The 19,971-nt window shown below is 43.4% G+C and overlaps 2 protein-coding genes across 2 annotated transcripts in view; both read left to right on the top strand.

The window, feature by feature from the left end:
- LOC135522114 (epithelial discoidin domain-containing receptor 1-like) overlaps positions 1–19,971 on the top strand; it is a 58,459-nt gene that overhangs the window by 823 nt on the left and 37,665 nt on the right. The window contains exon 2 of the mRNA XM_064948095.1: positions 1,855–2,055. Coding sequence (XP_064804167.1) covers positions 2,054–2,055 — 2 coding nt within the window. The 5' untranslated portion in view covers positions 1,855–2,053. The remainder of the gene's footprint in view (positions 1–1,854; positions 2,056–19,971) is intronic.
- On the top strand, positions 16,510–18,155 carry LOC135523085 (uncharacterized). Its single transcript, XM_064949815.1, has 2 exons — positions 16,510–16,802; positions 16,920–18,155. Exon 2 carries the CDS (start codon positions 17,196–17,198, stop codon positions 17,829–17,831), a length of 636 nt encoding a protein of 211 aa, XP_064805887.1. The 5' UTR covers positions 16,510–16,802; positions 16,920–17,195; the 3' UTR covers positions 17,832–18,155.

Genomic DNA, 19,971 nt, shown 5'->3' on the forward strand with positions numbered 1-19,971 from the left:
AATTCGGCTACATTGTATCCCTGCAGTATAAAAAGTAGCCTAATGTATAGATAGCGTAGTTCCAGTACATTGTATCTCTCTAAGGGACAACAGAACTGATAACCCATAACATCGGCGTCTTATTAGACCACATAGTCTTAACTGCTCTTCACGTCATTCTATTAGTTGATAGATGACCACTGTAATACCAGTGTATAAACAGTGTATTACCTAAAAAACGCACTATCAGTTGTTCAATCGTTTTTTGTTCTTAGTAGGCCACCTATATGAATTAGCTGGCCTGCATTAGGCCAAGGTCTATGTGGACATTTAGCTCTTTCATGCATATCCTTATGTAGGCTACATTTTCCATGAGATCTCTTAGGTGCTTATCTGATTTACTGCCCACAATTGACCCCCCTAACGCATTCCATACTAAATAACCTTCCAGTGACATGGTTCGCTTTGAATTGCCCAGAGTCTTTAAGCTATAGAGGTAATGGGCCGATTCTATTGATATGGTGCTCCTCAAACCCAGTCTGTGTTAAACACAATACATTCTACGGATGCTGAGTACTAAAACTGTAAAAGGCAAAGGCTCAACAAAATCAAGGCTCCTTGATGTGAGAAGAATGGGGTCAATAAAACGTTGAATGTCTACCATGATGACCTCATAGCGTCCAGGTGGCCATTGTCACACCGAGATGGAACATGGCGCGGTTATTGACCTTGCGACCTCGCGCAACAAGCAGGTGACCCCAAACAAGGCAGATCCGCTTGGATTTCGTCCCCGTGGGATACACCAGTGTAGCGAATGGGAAGTTCTCCTCTGGGAAGCAATCAGTCACTGGAACAAACCAGTGTTTGTTGTTTGGCTGCCTGTGGTTTTGTTAATAGATAAAAAGACAATAAAACCCTTTTCCTCTCCTCTCTTTCTCTCTCTCAGTTCAATTCAAGGGGCTTTATTGACATGGGAAACATGTTTACATTGCCAAAGCAAGTGAAATGGATAAACAGTAAATATTACAAACACAAGTTCCAAAATAATAAAATAATTTAGAATGTCATATGTCTATATACAGTCTTGTAATGATAGGAAAAGTAAACTAAATAAACATAAATATGGGTTGTATATGAAATGGTGTTTGTTCTTCACTGGCTGCTCCTTTCTTGCGGCAACAGGTCACACATCTTGCTGCTGTGATGGCACACTGTGGTATTTCACCTAATAGATATGGGAGTTTATGAAAGTTTGATTTTTTTCCTTCGAATTCTTTGTGGGTCTGTGTAATCTGAGGGAAATATGGCAACCTTTCTCAATAGCAAGGCTATGCTCACTTAGTCTGTACATAGTCAAAGGCTTTCCTTAATTTTGGTTCAGTCACGGTGGTCAGGGATTCTGCCGCTGTGTACGCTGTTTTGGGCCAAATAGCTTTCTAGTTTGCTCAGCTTTTTAGTTCATTCTTTCCAATCTTTCAAGTAATTCATTTTTTGTTTTCTCATGATTTAGTTGTGTCTTATTGTGTTGCTGTCTTGGGGCTCTGTGGGGTATTTGGTATTTTTTGATATTTTATTAGGATCCCCATTAGCTGTTGCAAAAGCAGCAGCTACTCTTCCTGGGTTCCACACAAAACATGAAACATGACATAATACAGAACATTAATAGACTGTGTTTGTGAACAGCGCCACAGGACCAGCTTGCTTTAGGGGACTCTTTGCCAGGTTCATCTCTGTAGATGATGACTTTTTCTTGTGCTCTCTCTCTCGCTCTCTCTCTTTTTCTCTTTCTCTCCCCTATTTCTCTCTCTCTCTCCTCTATGCCTCCTCTCTGTCCCCTACTCGCTCACTCTCCCCTACTCCCCTCTCCTGTGCTAGTAGTACCAGTGAAGAGTGAGGACAGAGAGGAAAAGCACTGTGTTGATAGATAGACCTTAAGGGATCTGTTCTATCCATGGCTAATGGGCATTTGAATGCTAATTCCTCCATGTCGTCCGAAGAGGATGGTTGTCATTTCATAGTCTGGTTCTATCAGCTGTAGAGAAGAGACAAGAAGAGACAGTATTTAGATCAAACAATGTGAGTATACCGCTGCATACAAATTGGATTATTGTGCATTCTTTGGAGTTTTGTACAGGAAAATATGCATTTACAGAGTCAGAATGATTTTCTTTGTAAGTGCTCTATGCAAGTTGTCTGTTCAGTCTATCAGTAAGAGATAGCTGTTGGAAGCATTTTAAAATAATAATGAGCAAATATTGTACAATCCAGGTGTGCACGGCTCTTAGAGACTTACCCATAAAGACTAACAGCTGTAATCGCTGACTAAGGTGATTCTAATGTGTATTGAGTCAGGGGGTTGAATACTTATATAATCAAGGTATATTAGTGTTTTATAATTATTTATTTATTTTTTTACAATTGTTAGATTTTTTTTCTTCACTTTTGACATTGCAGAGTATTTTGTGTAGATCATTAACAACAAATCAAATTTAATCACACCTTGTAACATAACAAAATGTGGAAAAAGTCAAGGGGTGTGAATACTTTCTGAATACATTGTAGATGTATGTAATTACACAAAGGCATGCATACCAAATACCACATTATCAGTAAAATGTAATAAACGTGACAAAATGGATTATGGGAAATAAGCTGTATCCAGTCATACAGCAGTATGTTAAAGATTAATATATAATGTAACTGGGTTTAGGTGATTGAAGCATTCAGGTTTAGTCTCCGCCAGTATACAGTTACACAGGTTAATCATTGACCTCGCTGCTGATGACAACATTGTCCTCTTTTTCAGGGCATTGTGTTTATGAGATACATTTATTAGATGTAGTGTTAGGAGAGAGACTGTAAAGTTAAATGACTTCAATCTTCAAAGGGATGCGCTCGCATGTAAAAAATAAATAAATATATAATATATATTTTACCGGTTCATAAAACGTGGATCAAAATAACAAATGAACCACACACTGCCTGCTTGCAAAACCTCACCTCTTTATTGCAATCTACTGTATTTCAATAGTCAATGCTTCCATCTATCATTGAGGTCTGTTGAACTAAACAATGGCTATTGAAATAATAAAGAGCTGAAACTTTGCAAGCATACACAGTGTACAGGATTTAGTTTTATAATCTGTAATCTGCGATTAAAACATAGTAATAGCATCCTTTTATGGAGTGTATGGAAACAGTTATCTAGTCGTCCATATCACTGGGGTTTGTTTTGGACTAATTGGCTCCCAACAGGCTGTCCGACCTCACGTTCAGGAATAATTAAATTACCAAGGATGAGCAGGTTCCATCCACATGCTCAGACAAAGTAGTCTTTTACAGGAGACACACCAAAAAGAAACCATTGGCTAAATTGTTTATCTCTTGTCCTAAACCAATTTCCCCTTGGTCTAGACAGCTAGCTAGATATTTCAATCCAAATTCTTTCCCATACTTTTCTCTTGAGCATTTGAATGCCTGACAAAGAAAGAGCAAGAGGAAGAGAGAGAGATGAAGAAAAGAGAGAGAGATGAAGAAAAGAGAGAGAGATGAAGAAAAGAGAGAGAGAAACTCTAAATTGCATAATGGGCGGTGACACTTAAAAGCGGGATGTGAAGTCGTTTTGGGTTCTGTGTGTCGGTTTGTTTCAAATCTAAAAGGAAACCATTTCTGAGACTCATTTGATCTCCCCCTGCCCCATCCAACATACCTTTAATGCAGTAATTTATCATTCTGCCAATCTGTCTCTCTCCAAATCTCTCTGAACATCTCCTCTTTCACTTCATCTTCCACCACTCCCTCTCTCTCTCTGTCCCCCTCCGGCTGAAGTAGCACTAGATCATTTCCCTTTATTCCTTTCCCTCATCCTCCCATCTCTTCATCATTAACACCCCCACCCCCCCTCTGCCTCCACTCATCTGTGAGGTTACCGTCCTCCCAACCCTGATAGATAGTGTTGGTATGGGGCTGGGTAAACAGTTTGTCTATTGACTGTGGCTGGACTGTTTGAATGAGTGAATCTGTCAGTGTATCTTATCTGGGGATCTCACATACCCTCAGCATAAGAGCTGACTGGAATTCCTCTGTCTGCATGCAGTATAATGAGGGCATCTTCAGGGTTGTTCATTTCAGTGATACAGTCATATTTGTACAGGAGTATTTGAATAGTGAAGTGTGTGCCCCCCAAACAACCTAAAAGGCATTTCACATTATTATATTGTGATGATTTTACTGAATAAACCCATTGTTTGTTTTTTATGAGTCAGAGTCAGACTCACTGGGCTCTAACAAGTGTCTCTCCACATTCTATATGACTGCTATCGTATTTGCCTACGATAAGTATGGAAACGAACAAACTTCAGTCGACTTAAATCTAAAATAATGAGTTTTTTTCTTTCATCTCTCTCTCTCTCTCTCTCTCTGTGTTGACTCACGTGGTACAATATCCCACCTCGCAGTCATTACTCAGGGCTTCCAGACGACTCTAGAAAACTGTTGAAAAGCGGCAGGTTAAAAACGCCACGATGCCATGCTGAACAACAAAGAATTGCTTATTTTATAATTTTGCGTCCCAAATGGCACCCTATTCCCTATATATAGTGCACTACTTTTGACCAGACCTCTCCTAGTCCCTGGTCAAATGTAGTGCACTATATATAGGTAATAGGGTGCCATTTGGGACTGAGCCTATGTCTCTTTATCACCTCAGTGTTCTGAGTAACACCATCCCTGTTGAGGTTCTGACTATGACATCAGCCTTCCCCTTCCAGGCATTAGGACCAGGATACTGCCGTGTGAAGTGTCAGTGAGCTCTTTTTAGGAGCAGAGAGAAATTAGCTGGTAGAGGGATCAACTGATGCCTGAGGGGTGTAAAATGATAATGGGTGTGTTTGTGTGTGTCAGTGTGAGTTACATATAGTACCAGACTCCACGTTAGTCAGGTTATCGGAACTACCCCAGAGCCCAGATTTGGTTTGTTGTGTGTGTTTGAATAGTCCAGACTGACATTAAACAGCTCTGAGGGTGTCTTCAGCCTTCCCCTGCGTGACCATTTATTTGTCTTGATGAAGAAGTTGGTTAGTGAAGTAGTCTGTTGTTCTCACTGCAGTTCTAAATGCTGAGCCTCGCACAACACATTCCGGTTTGACCTGCTCTCTCTTTTCTCTCTGTCTCCAAACTATTCCTCCCTCCCTCCTTTTCCCTCCTGTCCTCCTTTCCATTTCAATTCTAAGTCACTGGGTGAATCATTCTCACCCTCCTGCTGCCAAGGTCCCGTCTTTGTCTAACGCTGTCTAATGCTTACTCTATATTTCTGAGTCAGGCTTCGAAATATGGAAGCCCCCCCCCCGCTCTCTCTCTGCTCCTCTACTCCTCTCTACCACTTTTTCCTCCTCTACCAGTTTCTCGTTTCTTCTCCTCTCCCCCTTTTTTTTCTCCACCATGGTGGACCGTGAGGCAGTCCGTTTTCTCTCTCCCCATTGTGAGAGTAGCACGGTGTCGTCACGTGCTTCTCCTTTCTCTCATCCCCTCTTTCTCTCCTCCCCTCCATCCCCCTTTCTTTCCCCTCTCCGCAGACAGGTGGCAGTGTAAATTGAATTCAGGGAATTGGTCTGAGGCCTTGTGTCACACTAGAACTGTAATAAACCCTCAGAGGCCCAGTATAGCTAGAGTCAGTCTAGCATCACAGATTGATATTCACTCTATCGCCAGTATGTCATTAGGATGCCAATGCTACTACAGATATATTACATAATTGTTATAGTATAGGTCTCATATGGAAAACGGTACACCACAAGTTAGATAGGTACTGTTATTCATATGCCTAGGGCTCATTTCAGTTAAAACATCATTCTTTTTTCAGCGCTAAAATTATCTCACCAAGACTATGTTTATAGCTTGACACTTAAAGAGATTTGACAGGTTCTTAATTCAGATTCAGTGGAAGTACACCTCCCTGGATTTTCGTGACTGCACTTTTCTCCCATCTAGGGCGGCAGGTAGCCTAGCGGTTTGTGCATTGGGTCAGTAACCGAAAGGTTGCTGGTTCGTATACCCGAGCTGATCAGGTGAAAAATCTGTTGACGTGCCATTGAGCAAGGCACCTAATTTTCTCCAGGGGCGCCATACTACTGTGGCTGACCCTGTAAAGCAAAATGTCACTGCACCTATCTGGTGTATGTGACAATGAAACATATACCGAACCACAATATAAATGCAAGATGCAACCATTTCAAAGATTTTACTGAGTTACAATTCATATGAGAAAATTAATTTATTCAGCCCTAGTCTATGGATTTCACATGAGTTGGTCATAGATACCTTAAAATAAATGGGCCTCACATTGGGCCTCAGGATCTCATCACTGTATTTCTGTGCATTGAAATTGCCATTGATAAAATGCAATTGTGTTTCTTCATAGCTTATGCCTGCCCATATCAAAACCCATCCACCAAAATGGGGCACACTGTTCACAACGTTGACATCAGCAAACCGCTCACCCACATGATGCCATACACGTGGTCTGCGGTTGTGAGGCCGGTTGAACGTATTGACAAATTCTCTAAAATGATTTTGGAGGAGGCTTATGGTAGAGAAATTAACGTTCAATTCTCTGGCAACAGCTCTGGTGGACATTCCCGCAGTCAACATGCCAATTGTATGCTCTCTCTAAACTTGAGACACCTGTGGCATTGTGTTGTGTGACAAAACTGCACATTTTAGAGTGGTCTTTTATTGTCCCCAGCACAATGTGCACCTGTGTAATGATCATGCTGTTTAATCAACTACTTGATATGCCACACCTGTTAGGTGGATGGATTATCTTGGCAAAGGACAAATGCTCACTAACAGTGATGTAAACATATTTGGCCACAAAATTTGAGAGAAATAAGCTTTTTTTGCGTCCTGAACATTTCTGGGAACTTTTATTTCAGCTCATGAAACATGGGACCAACACTTTACATGTTGCGGTTAAAAAACAAAATTCAGTATATATATATATATATATACACACAGAACACCTTCCTAATATTAAGTTGCACACACTTTTGCCTCAATTTGTTGGCCCATGTTTACCACAGTGCAGTTGTATCAAGTTGGCTGGATGTCCTTTGGGTGATGAACCATTCTTGATCCACACAGGAAACTGTTGAGCATAAAAAATCCAGCAGCATTGTAGTTTTTGACACACTCAAACCGGTGAACCTGGCACCTACTATCATCCCCTGTTCAAAAGCACTTAAATATTTTGTCTTGCCTATTCGCCCTCTGAATGGCGCACATACACAATCCATGTCTCAATTGTCTCAAGACTTAAAAATCCTTTAACCTGTTTCCTCCCCTTCATCTACACTGATTGAAATGGATTGAAATGGATTTAACAAATTAAATCAATAAAGAATCCTATACTAACCAGGTGAATCCAGGTAAAAACTATGTCATGGAAAGAGCTGGTGTTCCTAATGTTTTGTACACTCAGTGTATATATCCAGGATAGGGATTAAGGAGAGAGGGAGTGTAGCTCCACTAGGACAGGTGTAATCATCCGTTTGAGGCCCAGAGCAGTTCCCTGGACGGGCACCGACAAGTACGGAGATCTTAGACCTGTCTGAGAACCAAAACAAAACCGTTGGAGTAGCAGACAGTGAGAGTGAAACAAAATTCTTGTCCCGTGGGAACCTACTGGAGCCCCACTCTGAGTCCAAAATGGCACCCTATTCCCTACACAGTGCTTTACTTTTGAACAGGGACTTTTTTTTCTAAATTAAAAAATAATAATAATATTGTAGATACATTGATATAAGCCACAATCTATTGTCTGCATCATTTCCATTCCACTTATATTGTATACATACATTTTTGTAAATATATATGTGATGAGTAACCTTGCCGAAGACTTGAAAGCTTTGTCAACTTCTAGATCTGATGCCTAGGTTTAAGCTCAGTGTGCTAACGTGGTTTAGATCTGATGCCTAGGCTTTAGCTCAGTGTGCTAACATGGTCTAGATCTGATGCCTAGGCTTTAGCTCAGTGTGCTAACGTGGTCTAGATCTGATGCCTAGGCTTTAGCTCAGCAGTTTAAGTTGGTCATGTACACAGTTTAGCAATGTTAAAGCTAGTGCAGCGAAATACTTATGTTACTAGCTCCTACCAATGCAGTAAAAAGTAAAATAGCATGTCAAGAATCCAGTATATAAATACATATGCGGTGTGTGTATAAACAGTGTAACTAAAATGTCATGTACAGTAGTAGAAATATTAGAATGAGCTACACTACGTAACCAAACGTATGTGGACACCTGCTCGTTGAACATCTCATTCCAAAATCATGGACATTAATATGGAGTTGGTCCCCCCCTTTGCTGCCATAACAGCCTCCACTCTTCTGGGAAGGCTTTCCACGAGATGTCGGAACATTGCTGCGGGGACTTGCTTCCATTCAGCCACAAGAGCATTAGTGAAGTAGGGCACTGATGTTGGGCGATTAGCCCTGGCTCACAGTCGGTGTTCCAATTCATCCCAAAGGTGTTCGATTGAGTTGAGGTCAGGGTTCCGGTTCAAGGGTCAAGTTCTTCCACACCGATCTCGACAAACCATTTCTGTATGGAACTCGCTTTGTGCACAGGGGCATTGTCATGCTGAAACAGGAAAGGGCCTTTCCCAAACTGTTGCCACAAAGTTGGAAGCACAGAATCGTCTAGAATGTCTTTGTATGCTGTAGCGTTTTAAGATTTCCCTTCACTGGAACTAAGGGGCCAACTTTACAATTGGCACTATACATTGGGGCAGGTAGCGTTTCTCCTGGCATCCGCTAATCCCAGATTAGTCCGTCGGACTGCCAGATTAATCACTCCAGAGAACGCGTTTCCACTGCTCCAGAGTCCAATGGCAGCTTTGCATTGCGTGTGGAATATAAATATATACAGTGCATTCTGAAATTATTCAGACCCCAAAAAATACATTACAGCCTTATTCTAAAATGTATTAAATAAAAAACATAAATCTACACGAAATACCCCATAAAGACAAATCTAAACTTTTTTTAAATGTTTAATTTGACCTAATTTATAATAATAAAAAAATATATAATAATAGTAAATAGAAATACCTTATTAAGTATTCAGACCCTTTGCTCGGAGACTTGAAATTTAGCTCAGGTGAACCCTTGAGATGTTACTACAACTTTTTTTTTTCTTTTCCCCCCAATTTCATGGTATCCAATTGTTTTTTTAGTAGCTACTATCTTGTCTCATTGCTACAACTCCCATACGGGCTCGGGAGAGACGAAGGTTGAATGTCATGCGTCCTCCGATACACCAACCAATTTTTATAAATTTGCCAACATTGCTAAAAAAAAGTTTTTTGCTTTGTCATTGTTGGGTATTGTGTGTCGATTGATGAGGGGAAAAAAGTTTGATCCGTTTTAGAATAGGCTGTAACGTAACAAAATATGGAAAAAGTCAAGGGGTCTGAATACTTTCCGAATGCACTGTATGCATATGAATGGTGTGTATGGACAGTATGTGAATAGAAAGGGTGTGCATAGCAGTAGTTATATACTAGCTAATGTCTCGATGTAATAAATAGGATTTAGCTCAATGTTCTAGATCTAATGCCTAAGCTTTAGCTCATTGTGCTAATGTTGTCTAGATTCTCCCAGGTGATCTTGGTTCCATACGGGCTTGGATCCATACTCCGGCAACAACGGAGGAGTTTTAGTTAATTGTTCAGAATTGTACAGGTTCCGTTTCTCCAATCTGCAGTGTGGGTGTGGACAGAGGTCTAGGCTATTATGCCCCAACAGAAAATGAATATTCCTCCTCTTGATTCTGTCATCTTGATGCAGATCATTGACAGGGAGCAAAAGCATGAGTCAGTGTTTGGCTTTAGGACTACTTACAGACTTTGTAATTAAACTCAAAACTCCATTAAAGGTGCTAGTTTGAATCTATTCATTATTAGTTTAGTTTTGCTTCAGGATGAAAAAAAGTATTACTATTTAACATCCATACATGTTGTATTTACGTCCAACTAATGGCTTCATATGGCTTCTGTTGCTGTTGACGACCAAGCTTCATTTCCCCAGCAGGACAACCTGAACCTGTGGTCTTCAATCATCATCTGTCTGCTTTACTATATTGGCCAGTGGCGGTCTGTGCCGTTTGAGATGAGGGAGGATTAGAACTTTTTCACAGCGTATTGGATGACTGTCATTCATGTTCCAGTCACCCAGCTCAATGTAACATCGATAGGTTTAGGCTTCTACATGATACTCACATTTTCATGAGGTTGCTACAACCTAGCCTATGAATTAAAGTTTACAAACGTAGGTGCAAAGGTCAAGAGAATTTTGAGTAATCAAGGTGACAGAATGAGACATTCAATACTGGCTTCCACACTCTTGCCTTCACCGAGCTGATCTGTGGTGTAATCATTAGTCCAACAGTTGCAAATGACAGTTTCTATTAGCCAAATTCTGGTATGTTTATCCCCGTTCCGTTTAAGAATTGTTTTTCAACAGAATAGTCAGAATGAATACACCCCTGATAACACACAAACACAGTTCACTTTCATAGCAGCCACAGACTTCCTCTGGAAGTTGTCATAATTACTGTTTCAGTCTATGGAAGGGGGTGAGAACCATGAGCCTCCTAGGTTTTGTATTGAAGTCAATGTATCCAGAGGAGGACAGAAGCTAGCTGTCCTCCGGCTACACATGGTGCTACCCTACAGAGTCCTGCTGAGGCTACTGTAAACCTTCATTGCAAAACAGTGTGTTTTAATCAATTATTTGGTGACATTAATATATTTAGTATAGTTTTATCTAAAAACGAGAACTTTAATGTTTCACTATTTTTATGAAATTCACTGAGGAGGATGGTCCTCCCCTTTCTCTTCTGAGGAGCCTCCACTGATGTAGACACACTGAAGAATGTGCAATCATAGAAATAAAGCTCTTATGGAGCTGAGAGGGAGTTAGAGTAAGGAGTACTGGGGAAGGCCAAGATGACCTGATCCAAACTATAGAGGAGAGGAGGGGGCTAGGGAAAGGGGGAAGGAATATAATGGAGTAACTGTAAGTTTTACTCCCTTAATGATTGACTTCTACTTGGCCCAAGCTGCATATAATGAATCAGAGTTTATTACAATACTTTTTACTCCTGTCTCACTTCCCTAAAGAGTTGATTCATTGGTCTTTGTTGCATAAATATTTTGTCTGCCAGTTCCTCGTCGCTTAGATTGGTTCAGAGCAATGTTATTGTGCATGGCGTAAGTTTATGGTGTTGGCACTGGCAGTTAGGTGAAGGGAAAGTGTACATATGTATGTGTGTGTGAGTTGTTGAAACTGTGCTTTGGAAAGCAGAGAGCCATTGTAATGAGTCATGCCACACTTCCCGAGGCCAAACTATTCCTGGAAATTAGTTCCCTTTCTTTCACTCTCTCACTCTTTTTCTATCACCGCCCGCTTTTAAAAATGACTTTTATGGGCCTCCCGGGTGGCGCAGTGGTCTAAGGCATTGCAGTGCTAGCTGTACCACCAGAGACTCTGGGTTCGAGCCAAGGCTCTGTCGCAGCCGGCCGCGACCGGGAGGTCCATGGGGCGACAATTGGCCTAGAGTCGTCCAGGTCAGGGAGGGTTTGGCCGGTAGGGATATCCTTGTCTCATCGCGCACTAGCGACTCCTCTCGCTTACCAGGTCGCTAGGTGTACGGTGTTTCCTCCAACACATTGGTGCGGCTGGCTTCTGGGCTGGATGCGCGCTGTGTTAAGAAGCAGTGTGGCTTGGTTGTGTTTCGGAGGACGCATGGCTCTCTCTCCCCTCTCTCCCTCTCTCTCCTTCCTCACTCTCAAGCATGTTCTTAGTTTCTCTCTCCATCTGTCTTTCACCTCTCATCACTTTTTGTCCTTTTTAAATGACTCACTTTTCCTCTTCCTGCTCCATCCTGTCAAAATCAGTTCAGATTCCAAACTTCTGACTGGATGTACTTCCTGCTGACTGGTCCTTCCTGGTATTGATGAAGTGTCAGCTGACACATACTAGTGAATCACTGGATGACTGAATGAGTGGACAGCTGACTGACTGACCAACCAATAGTGCTGTTCCATACAGCCTCATCACAGAGGATATCCACCACAGCCATTGTTCCCAGACAGATGGCTTCATTCCATCTGTGTGTTTGTTGTTCTTGGAATCCAGTGAGAGGATCCATATGTGCCATTGAAGGACAACGCACCACACCACACTTCTTCTCTTAGACCATCGATGAGACAATACTGTGCAGCTCTATTCATCCACCTGGCCAAGGCTTTCGACTGTCAATCACTACATTCGGTGGACTCAACAGTCTTGGTTTCTCAAATGACTGCCTCGCCTGGTTCACCAACTACTTCTCAGACAGAGTTCAGTGTGTCAAATCGGAGGGCCTGTTGTGCGGACCTCTGGCAGTCTCTATGGGGGTGCCACAGGGTTCAATTCTCGGGCCGACTCTTTTCTCTGTATACATCAATGATGCTGGTGATTCTCTGATCCACCTCTACACAGACGACACCATTCTGTATACTTCTGGCCCTTCTTTGGACACTGTGTTAACTAACCTCCAGACAAGCTTCAATCCCATACAACTCTCCTTCCATGGCCTCCAACTGCTCTTAAATGCAAGCAAATCTAAATGCATGCTCTTCAACCGACCGCTGCCCGCACCTGCCGCACCAGCATCACTACTCTAGACGGTTCTGACTTAGAATATGTGGACAACTACAAATACCTAGATGTCTGGTTAGATTGTAAACTCTCCTTCCAGACTCACATTAAGCATCTCCAATCCCAAATTAAATCTCGAATCGGCTTCCTATTTCGCATCCTTCACTCATGCTGCCAAACATACCCTTGTAAAACTGACTATCCTACCGATCCTTGACTTGGCGATGTCATTTACAAAATAGCCTCCAACACTCAGACTGCATCCAATTTGCTGAGTAATCACAGTGCCATCCATTTTGTCACCAAAGCCCCATATACTACCCACCACTGCGACCTGTATGTTCTCGTTGGCTGGCCCTCGCTTCATATTCATCGCCAAACCCAGTGGCTCCAGGTCATCTATAAGTCTTTGCTAGGTAAAGCCCCACCTTATTTTAGCTCACTGGTCACCATAACAGCACCCTCCCGTAGCACGTGCTCCAGCAGGTATATTTCACTGGTCACCCACAAAGCCAATTCCTGCTTTGGCTGCCTTTCCTTCCAGTTCTCTGCTGCCAATGACTGGAACAAATTGCAAAAATCACTGAAGCTGGAGAGTCATATCTCTCCCTCACTAACTGTCAGAGCAGCTCACTGATCACTGCATCTGTACATAGCCCCTCTGTAAATAGCCCATCCAACTACCTCATCCCCATACTATTATTATTATTTTTTGCTCCTTTGCACCTCAGTATCTCTACTTGCACATTCATCTTCTGTACATTTATCACTCCAGTGTTTAACTGCTAAATTGTAAATATTTCACCACTACGGCCTATTTATTGCCTTACCTCCCTAATCTTACCTCATTTGCACACACTGTATATAGATTTTTCTATTGTGTTATTGACTGTACGTTTGTTTATGTGTAACTCTGTGTTGTTGTTTGTATCGCACTGCTTTGCTTTATCTTGGCCAGGTCGCAGTTGTAAATGATTACTTGTTCTCAACGGTCCTACCTGGTTAAATAAAGGTGAAATAAAAAAAAATGTATTTTTTTTATTTAATTATCCCGATCGATCGGAGACCGGGTCAAAACTTTCTGTTGGGACGACTGTCCAAGAGGGCAGCCATCTTCCCTCGGCTTCAGTGACCAATGGTGTTCTGAGAACAATAACCAATGCCATGGAGGAGAAATACATTGAGTCAGATAGTTGAATAATACTTCAGGGAAAGGGCATCAGAACTTCTTGCAGGATTAGCAAAAATGCCTGCTGGATAGTAGCTCAGCACTCTCACTGCCACTAGTGTTCTTCTGTCCAGGTACAGCCCCTCAGAACCAGTAGCAGTGTTACCAGGCTAACAACAACCAGGACCTAGCCTGGTCTCCGATCTGTTTCTGCTGTATTGTCAACAACAGCATATATAAACAAAGGGGTATTCTACAAAGCAGGTGTAGGCCTTTCACTATGAGTTAGCCAGCTAACTTGCCTAATTATTCTGAAATAACGTTGTCGTTTTTTTAGAAAGATAAGCTTGAAATGGGCATGGTCTAATTGACTCAACAACCAATAACACATATAGATATGTATACCGAAACCCGGTATTAAACGGGCCCCGGGGCTAAATTATGAAAGACCGTAGTATCGATGAGCTCAGACGTTATCGGTTCTGGTTTCGGCACTGGAGAAATTAAGAAAATACATTTCCTATTTATTATTGCTTACATAAATGTTATTTTGCACATTTTATCTCACCAACCGTTTCCAATTTGCAATAAGATTAAGACATTTGTCTATGATGCATTTTCGTTATTCCCAATTCAGAAGAGAAATCGCTGTCGCGCGGAGCCTGTCTCTCACACACACACACACGCACATACATACACACACATACACACACACACACACACACACACACACAAGAAAGACCCTGCTCTTAGTTAGTGACGATGGTGGAGAGAACTAAACGTTCAAAAGTGTGGTTACACTTCACCAGAGTCGATGCTGACAATGCTCATTGCCACAAGTGCAACAAGACTTTTGCTCGTGTTTCTGCCCTTACAAGCAATCTGTCCAAACATCTATTGAAAGTGCATCATGTACAGGCAGAGAAATGCAGTTTTCGACTGCCTAGCTCGTAGTTCATCTCTCGTTGCCCGATCTACATTAGGTATGTATGCTAGCAGCCTAGAGCCAACACACAGAGTTAACTAGATTGATTACGAGAACATGGATTCATGATCAAAAGGAACCATTAGCCAGCTGATTGTTTAGCTGTGGGTGCGTTCAAAAATTAAATCACCCATTTAAAGATTTTGCAACTTTTTTGTTAAATTTGCAGCAACAATGAACCAACCCGCTGCTCCCTCTAATACCGCTGGTCCAAGCCAAAGACAAGCCCAAAGCCCCTTCACACTGGCAGCTAGTGGGAGGATGACTGAGGAGAGGGGGAATGAGTGCCACCTAGCCGAGACCAAGTTCATAGTGAAAGGCCTACACCCCTTTGCAACAGTGGAGTCCAAGGGCTTTAGGTAACAGCCTGTCAGTATATATATTGAGCTGTATTCATTTTTAGGATATAGTAGTAGGGTTGTATGTTAGTCCCATCACTCCACAATACAATATACAACAACACAATAATTCAATAATGATAATTAAACACATGAAAACTATATATTTTTTAATGTAGGGAGATGAGCAAGGTACTCAACCCCAAATATAGCCCTCCCTCCAGGAGTTACCTCAGATACACATTCATTCCTACCTGGTATGGGGTAGAAAAGGCCAATGTGATCACTGAGCTGAAGGACGTGCCAAAGCTGGCCATCACATCAGACGAGTGGACCAGCCTCTGCCAGGACCACTATCTCACTGTTACAGTGCACTACAGAAGCCAGGGCAGTGTAAAACAGAATGTCCTCCACACCAGGGCAGTGTAAAACAAGGTCCTACACACCAGGGCAGTGTAAAACAAGGTCCTACACACCAGGGCAGTGTAAAACAAGGTCCTCCACACCAGGGCAGTGTAAAACAGAAGGTCCTCCACACCAGGGCAGTGTAAAACAGAAGGTCCTCCACACCAGGGCAGTGTAAAACAGAAGGTCCTCCACACCAGGGCAGTGTAAAACAGAAGGTCCTCCACACCAGGGCAGTGTAAAACAGAAGGTCCTCCACACCATGGCAGTGTAAAACAGAAGGTCCTCCACACCAGGGCAGTGTAAAACAGAAGGTCCTCCACACCAGGGCAGTGTAAAACAGAAGGTCCTCCACACCAGGGCAGTGTAAAACAAGGTCCTACACACCAGCGCAGTGTAAAACAGAAGATCTTTCACACCAGGGCAGTGTAAAACAGAAGGTCCTCCACACCAGGGAAGTGTAAAACAGAAGGTCCTCCACACCAGGGCAGTGTAAAACAGAAGGTCCTCCACACCAGGGCAGTGTAAAACAGAAGGTCCTCCACACCAGGGCAGTGTAAAACAGAAGGTCCTCCACACCAGGGCAGTGTAAAACAGAAGGTCCTCCACACCAGGGCAGTGTAAAACAGAAGGTCCTCCACACCAGGGCAGTGTAAAACAGAAGGTCCTCCACACCATGGCAGTGTAAAACAGAAGGTCCTCCACACCATGGCAGTGTAAAACAGAAGGTCCTCCACACCAGGGCAGTGTAAAACAGAAGATCCTCCACACCAGGGCAGTGTAAAACAGAAGATCCTCCACACCAGGGCAGTGTAAAACAGAAGGTCCTCCACACCAGGGCAGTGTAAAACAGAAGGTCCTCCACACCAGGGCAGTGTAAAACAGAAGGTCCTCCACACCAGGGCAGTGTAAAACAGAAGGTCCTCCACACCAGGGCAGTGTACAAATGGCAAACTGGCGAAGTAGTGTCAGAGGAGATCTCAAACATTCTGGAAGAGTTTGAGACAGAGCCGAGCAAGATTGTAGCTGTGACTGTTGATAATGCTGGCTATATGGATGTTGCCATCAAGAGGTTACACATCCTAAAAATAGGATGCTTTGCAAACACCTTGAATCTGGCAGCGCAGAAAATCTACAACATGACTTCCATTGATAAATGGGCTCCCCGAATCAGAACAGTGGTCGTGTGGTTCAAGAGATCCAATGTCCAAAAGCAGCAGCTCCTTGGTAAGAAGCCAGTTCAATTAATTCAAGTATTATTTTGAAATTCCCACATCTAACTTTTTAACTCAATATTCAAGTGCGCGGTAATTAAATGTATGTTGTTTTTTGTTGTTGTTTCAGGCCTTCCTCAACACTCACTCATCCTTGATGTGAAGACCAGATGGAACTCTATCTAATGATAGAGAGATTCATGGTGCAGTATCCAGCCATCCAAGCAGCAGCCTTGGACCCATGACTGAAAAGCAATGACCAAGGACAACCTGGACCGTCTGGAGTTTGTCCAGCTCATGGGAATCTTTTATACATCCACAGTGTGTGTATCATGTGAAAAGAATGCCACCTGTGGACAGATCATATCCAACCTCCACAAACTGGAAGAGCACTTCACTGTGAAGCATGAAGATACAACGTTGGTGGCAACCATCGAAGAGAAGGTGTTGGGAGAACCTCTCCGAGCGCTATCAGGATGAGGACATTCAAGCCTTCCTGCATGAGGCCACAGCAATAGACCCCAGATTTAAAGGGGGCCCGGTGAGTGACGCCATCTGGGACAGGCTGAGGGAGGCAAATGCTGAGGCCAATGTGACAGGAGCAACACCAGGGCTGCCAGAGGAGCCGGAGCACCAGCAACAGGAGGAGGAGTCTGAAGGAGAGGAAATGGAGGAGACAGTCCCTCCATTGTACAAAACAAGGAGTGCCTTGGAGAAGCTGTTCTCAGAGGAGGACAGGGAGTTGAGGTTGACGATCCAACAGGACACTTCGTCCCTCACCCTTAGCGAGCGTGTTGACCTAGAGGTCAAGCTCTACAAAGGCCTGCCTCCCATCCCCATGGCTGAAGATCCTGTGCTGTGGGATAAGAGAGCTTCTCTGCCCCTCCTCACAAACATTGCAACAAGCTACCTCTGTGCTCAAGCCTCCTCCACACCTAGAGAGAGGGTATTTTCGACTGCAGGGAACACAATGAGCCAGGAGAGGTCCCGACTTCTGCCAGAGAAGGCAAATCTGTTGATCTTTCTCCAGAAGAACTGTTAAGAACTCTTAGTCCTTATGCAGCCTACCTGCATGCCCCACATGTGTTGCTCTATACCACTGTATTGTCTTCTGCAGCCTACCTGCATGCCCCACCCGTGTTGCTCTATACCACTGTATTGTCTTCTGCAGCCTACCTGCATGCCCCACCCGTGTTGCTCTATACCACTGTATTGTCTTCTGCAGCCTACCTGCATGTCCCACCCGTGTTGCTCTATACCACTGTATTGTCTTCTGCAGCCTACCTGCATGCCCCACCCGTGTTGCTCTATACCACTGTATTGTTTTCTGCAGCCTACCTACATGTCCCACCCGTGTTGCTCTATACCACTGTATTGTCTTCTGCAGCCTACCTGCATGCCCCACCCGTGTTGCTCTATACCACTGTATTGTCTTCTGCAGCCTACCTACATGTCCCACCCGTGTTGCTCTATACCACTGTATTGTCTTCTGCAGCCTACCTGCATGTCCCACCCGTGTTGTTCTATACCACTGTATTGTCTTCTGCAGCTTACCTGCATGTCCCACCCGTGTTGCTCTATACCACTGTATTGTCTTCTGCAGCCTACCTGCATGTCCCACCCGTGTTGCTCTATACCACTGTATTGTCTTCTGCAGCCTACCTGCATGTCCCACCCGTGTTGCTCTATACCACTGTATTGCCTTCTGCAGCCTACCTGCATGCCCCACCCGTGTTGCTCTATACCACTGTATTGTCTTCTGCAGCCTACCTGCATGTCCCACCCGTGTTGCTCTATACCACTGTATTGCCTTCTGCAGCCTACCTGCATCCCCACCCGTGTTGCTCTATACCACTGTATTGTCTTCTGCAGCCTACCTGCATGTCCCACCCGTGTTGCTCTATACCACTGTATTGCCTTCTGCAGCCTACCTGCATGCCCCACCCGTGTTGCTCTATACCACTGTATTGTCTTCTGCAGCCTACCTGCATGCCCCACCCGTGTTGCTCTATACCACTGTATTGTCTTCTGCAGCCTACCTGCATGTCCCACCCGTGTTGCTCTATACCACTGTATTGTCTTCTGCAGCCTACCTGCATGCCCCACCCGTGTTGCTCTATACCACTGTATTGTCTTCTGCAGCCTACCTGCATGCCCCACCCGTGTTGTTCTATACCACTGTATTGTCTTCTGCAGCTTACCTGCATGTCCCACCCGTGTTGCTCTATACCACTGTATTGTCTTCTGCAGCCTACCTGCATGTCCCACCCGTGTTGTTCTATACCACTGTATTGTCTTCTGCAGCTTACCTGCATGTCCCACCCGTGTTGCTCTATACCACTGTATTGTCTTCTGCAGCCTACCTGCATGTCCCACCCGTGTTGTTCTATACCACTGTATTGTCTTCTGCAGCTTACCTGCATGTCCCACCCGTGTTGCTCTATACCACTGTATTGTCTTCTGCAGCCTACCTGCATGCCCCACCCGTGTTGCTCTATACCACTGTATTGTCTTCTGCAGCCTACCTGCATGCCCCACCCGTGTTGCTCTATACCACTGTATTGTCTTCTGCAGCCTACCTGCATGCCCCACCCGTGTTGCTCTATACCACTGTATTGTCTTCTGCAGCCTACCTGCATGTCCCACCCGTGTTGCTCTATACCACTGTATTGTCTTCTGCAGCCTACCTGCATGTCCCACCCGTGTTGCTCTATACCACTGTATTGCCTTTTGCAGGAAAATATTGTTTATTTAATTTGTTTTACATTTCCATCCCCACAACATTAGTCAATAATAGCAATGTTTTGAACTAATTACTGATTATTTTGCTGTAAATAATTGTTTATTTTATTTATTTACATTTCAGAAAATAAAGCAGTGTTAATTCTGTTATTAATTTGTTTTGGGTTGTTTTCTTGTAAAAAAAATAACCAATAAGAATACCGTTGAAGTACCGGATCGATGAGTAGTAATACCATTAAAATCTTAACGATACCCATCCCTATATCTAAGTTTGGCTTTTTAATGAAACAAAAAATCAACAGTTATTTCTACTTGTTAAAGTTAGCCTGCTAACTCATTGATCCTACTTTGTAGTATACCCCTATGATGTGTCAAGACCTCACAAACAGACCTGGGACCAGGCGATCACTGACTCACAGACAAAACAACAAAACCATCTG

Source organism: Oncorhynchus masou, chromosome 30 (genome assembly GCF_036934945.1).
Source record: "Oncorhynchus masou masou isolate Uvic2021 chromosome 30, UVic_Omas_1.1, whole genome shotgun sequence".
NCBI classification, from domain to species: domain Eukaryota; kingdom Metazoa; phylum Chordata; class Actinopteri; order Salmoniformes; family Salmonidae; genus Oncorhynchus; species Oncorhynchus masou.

Excerpts from the sequence above, each read along its gene's own strand:
- LOC135523085 (XM_064949815.1), top strand. The coding sequence starts at position 17,196 with ATGAAGATACAACGTTGGTGGCAACCATCGAAGAGAAGGTGTTGGGAG.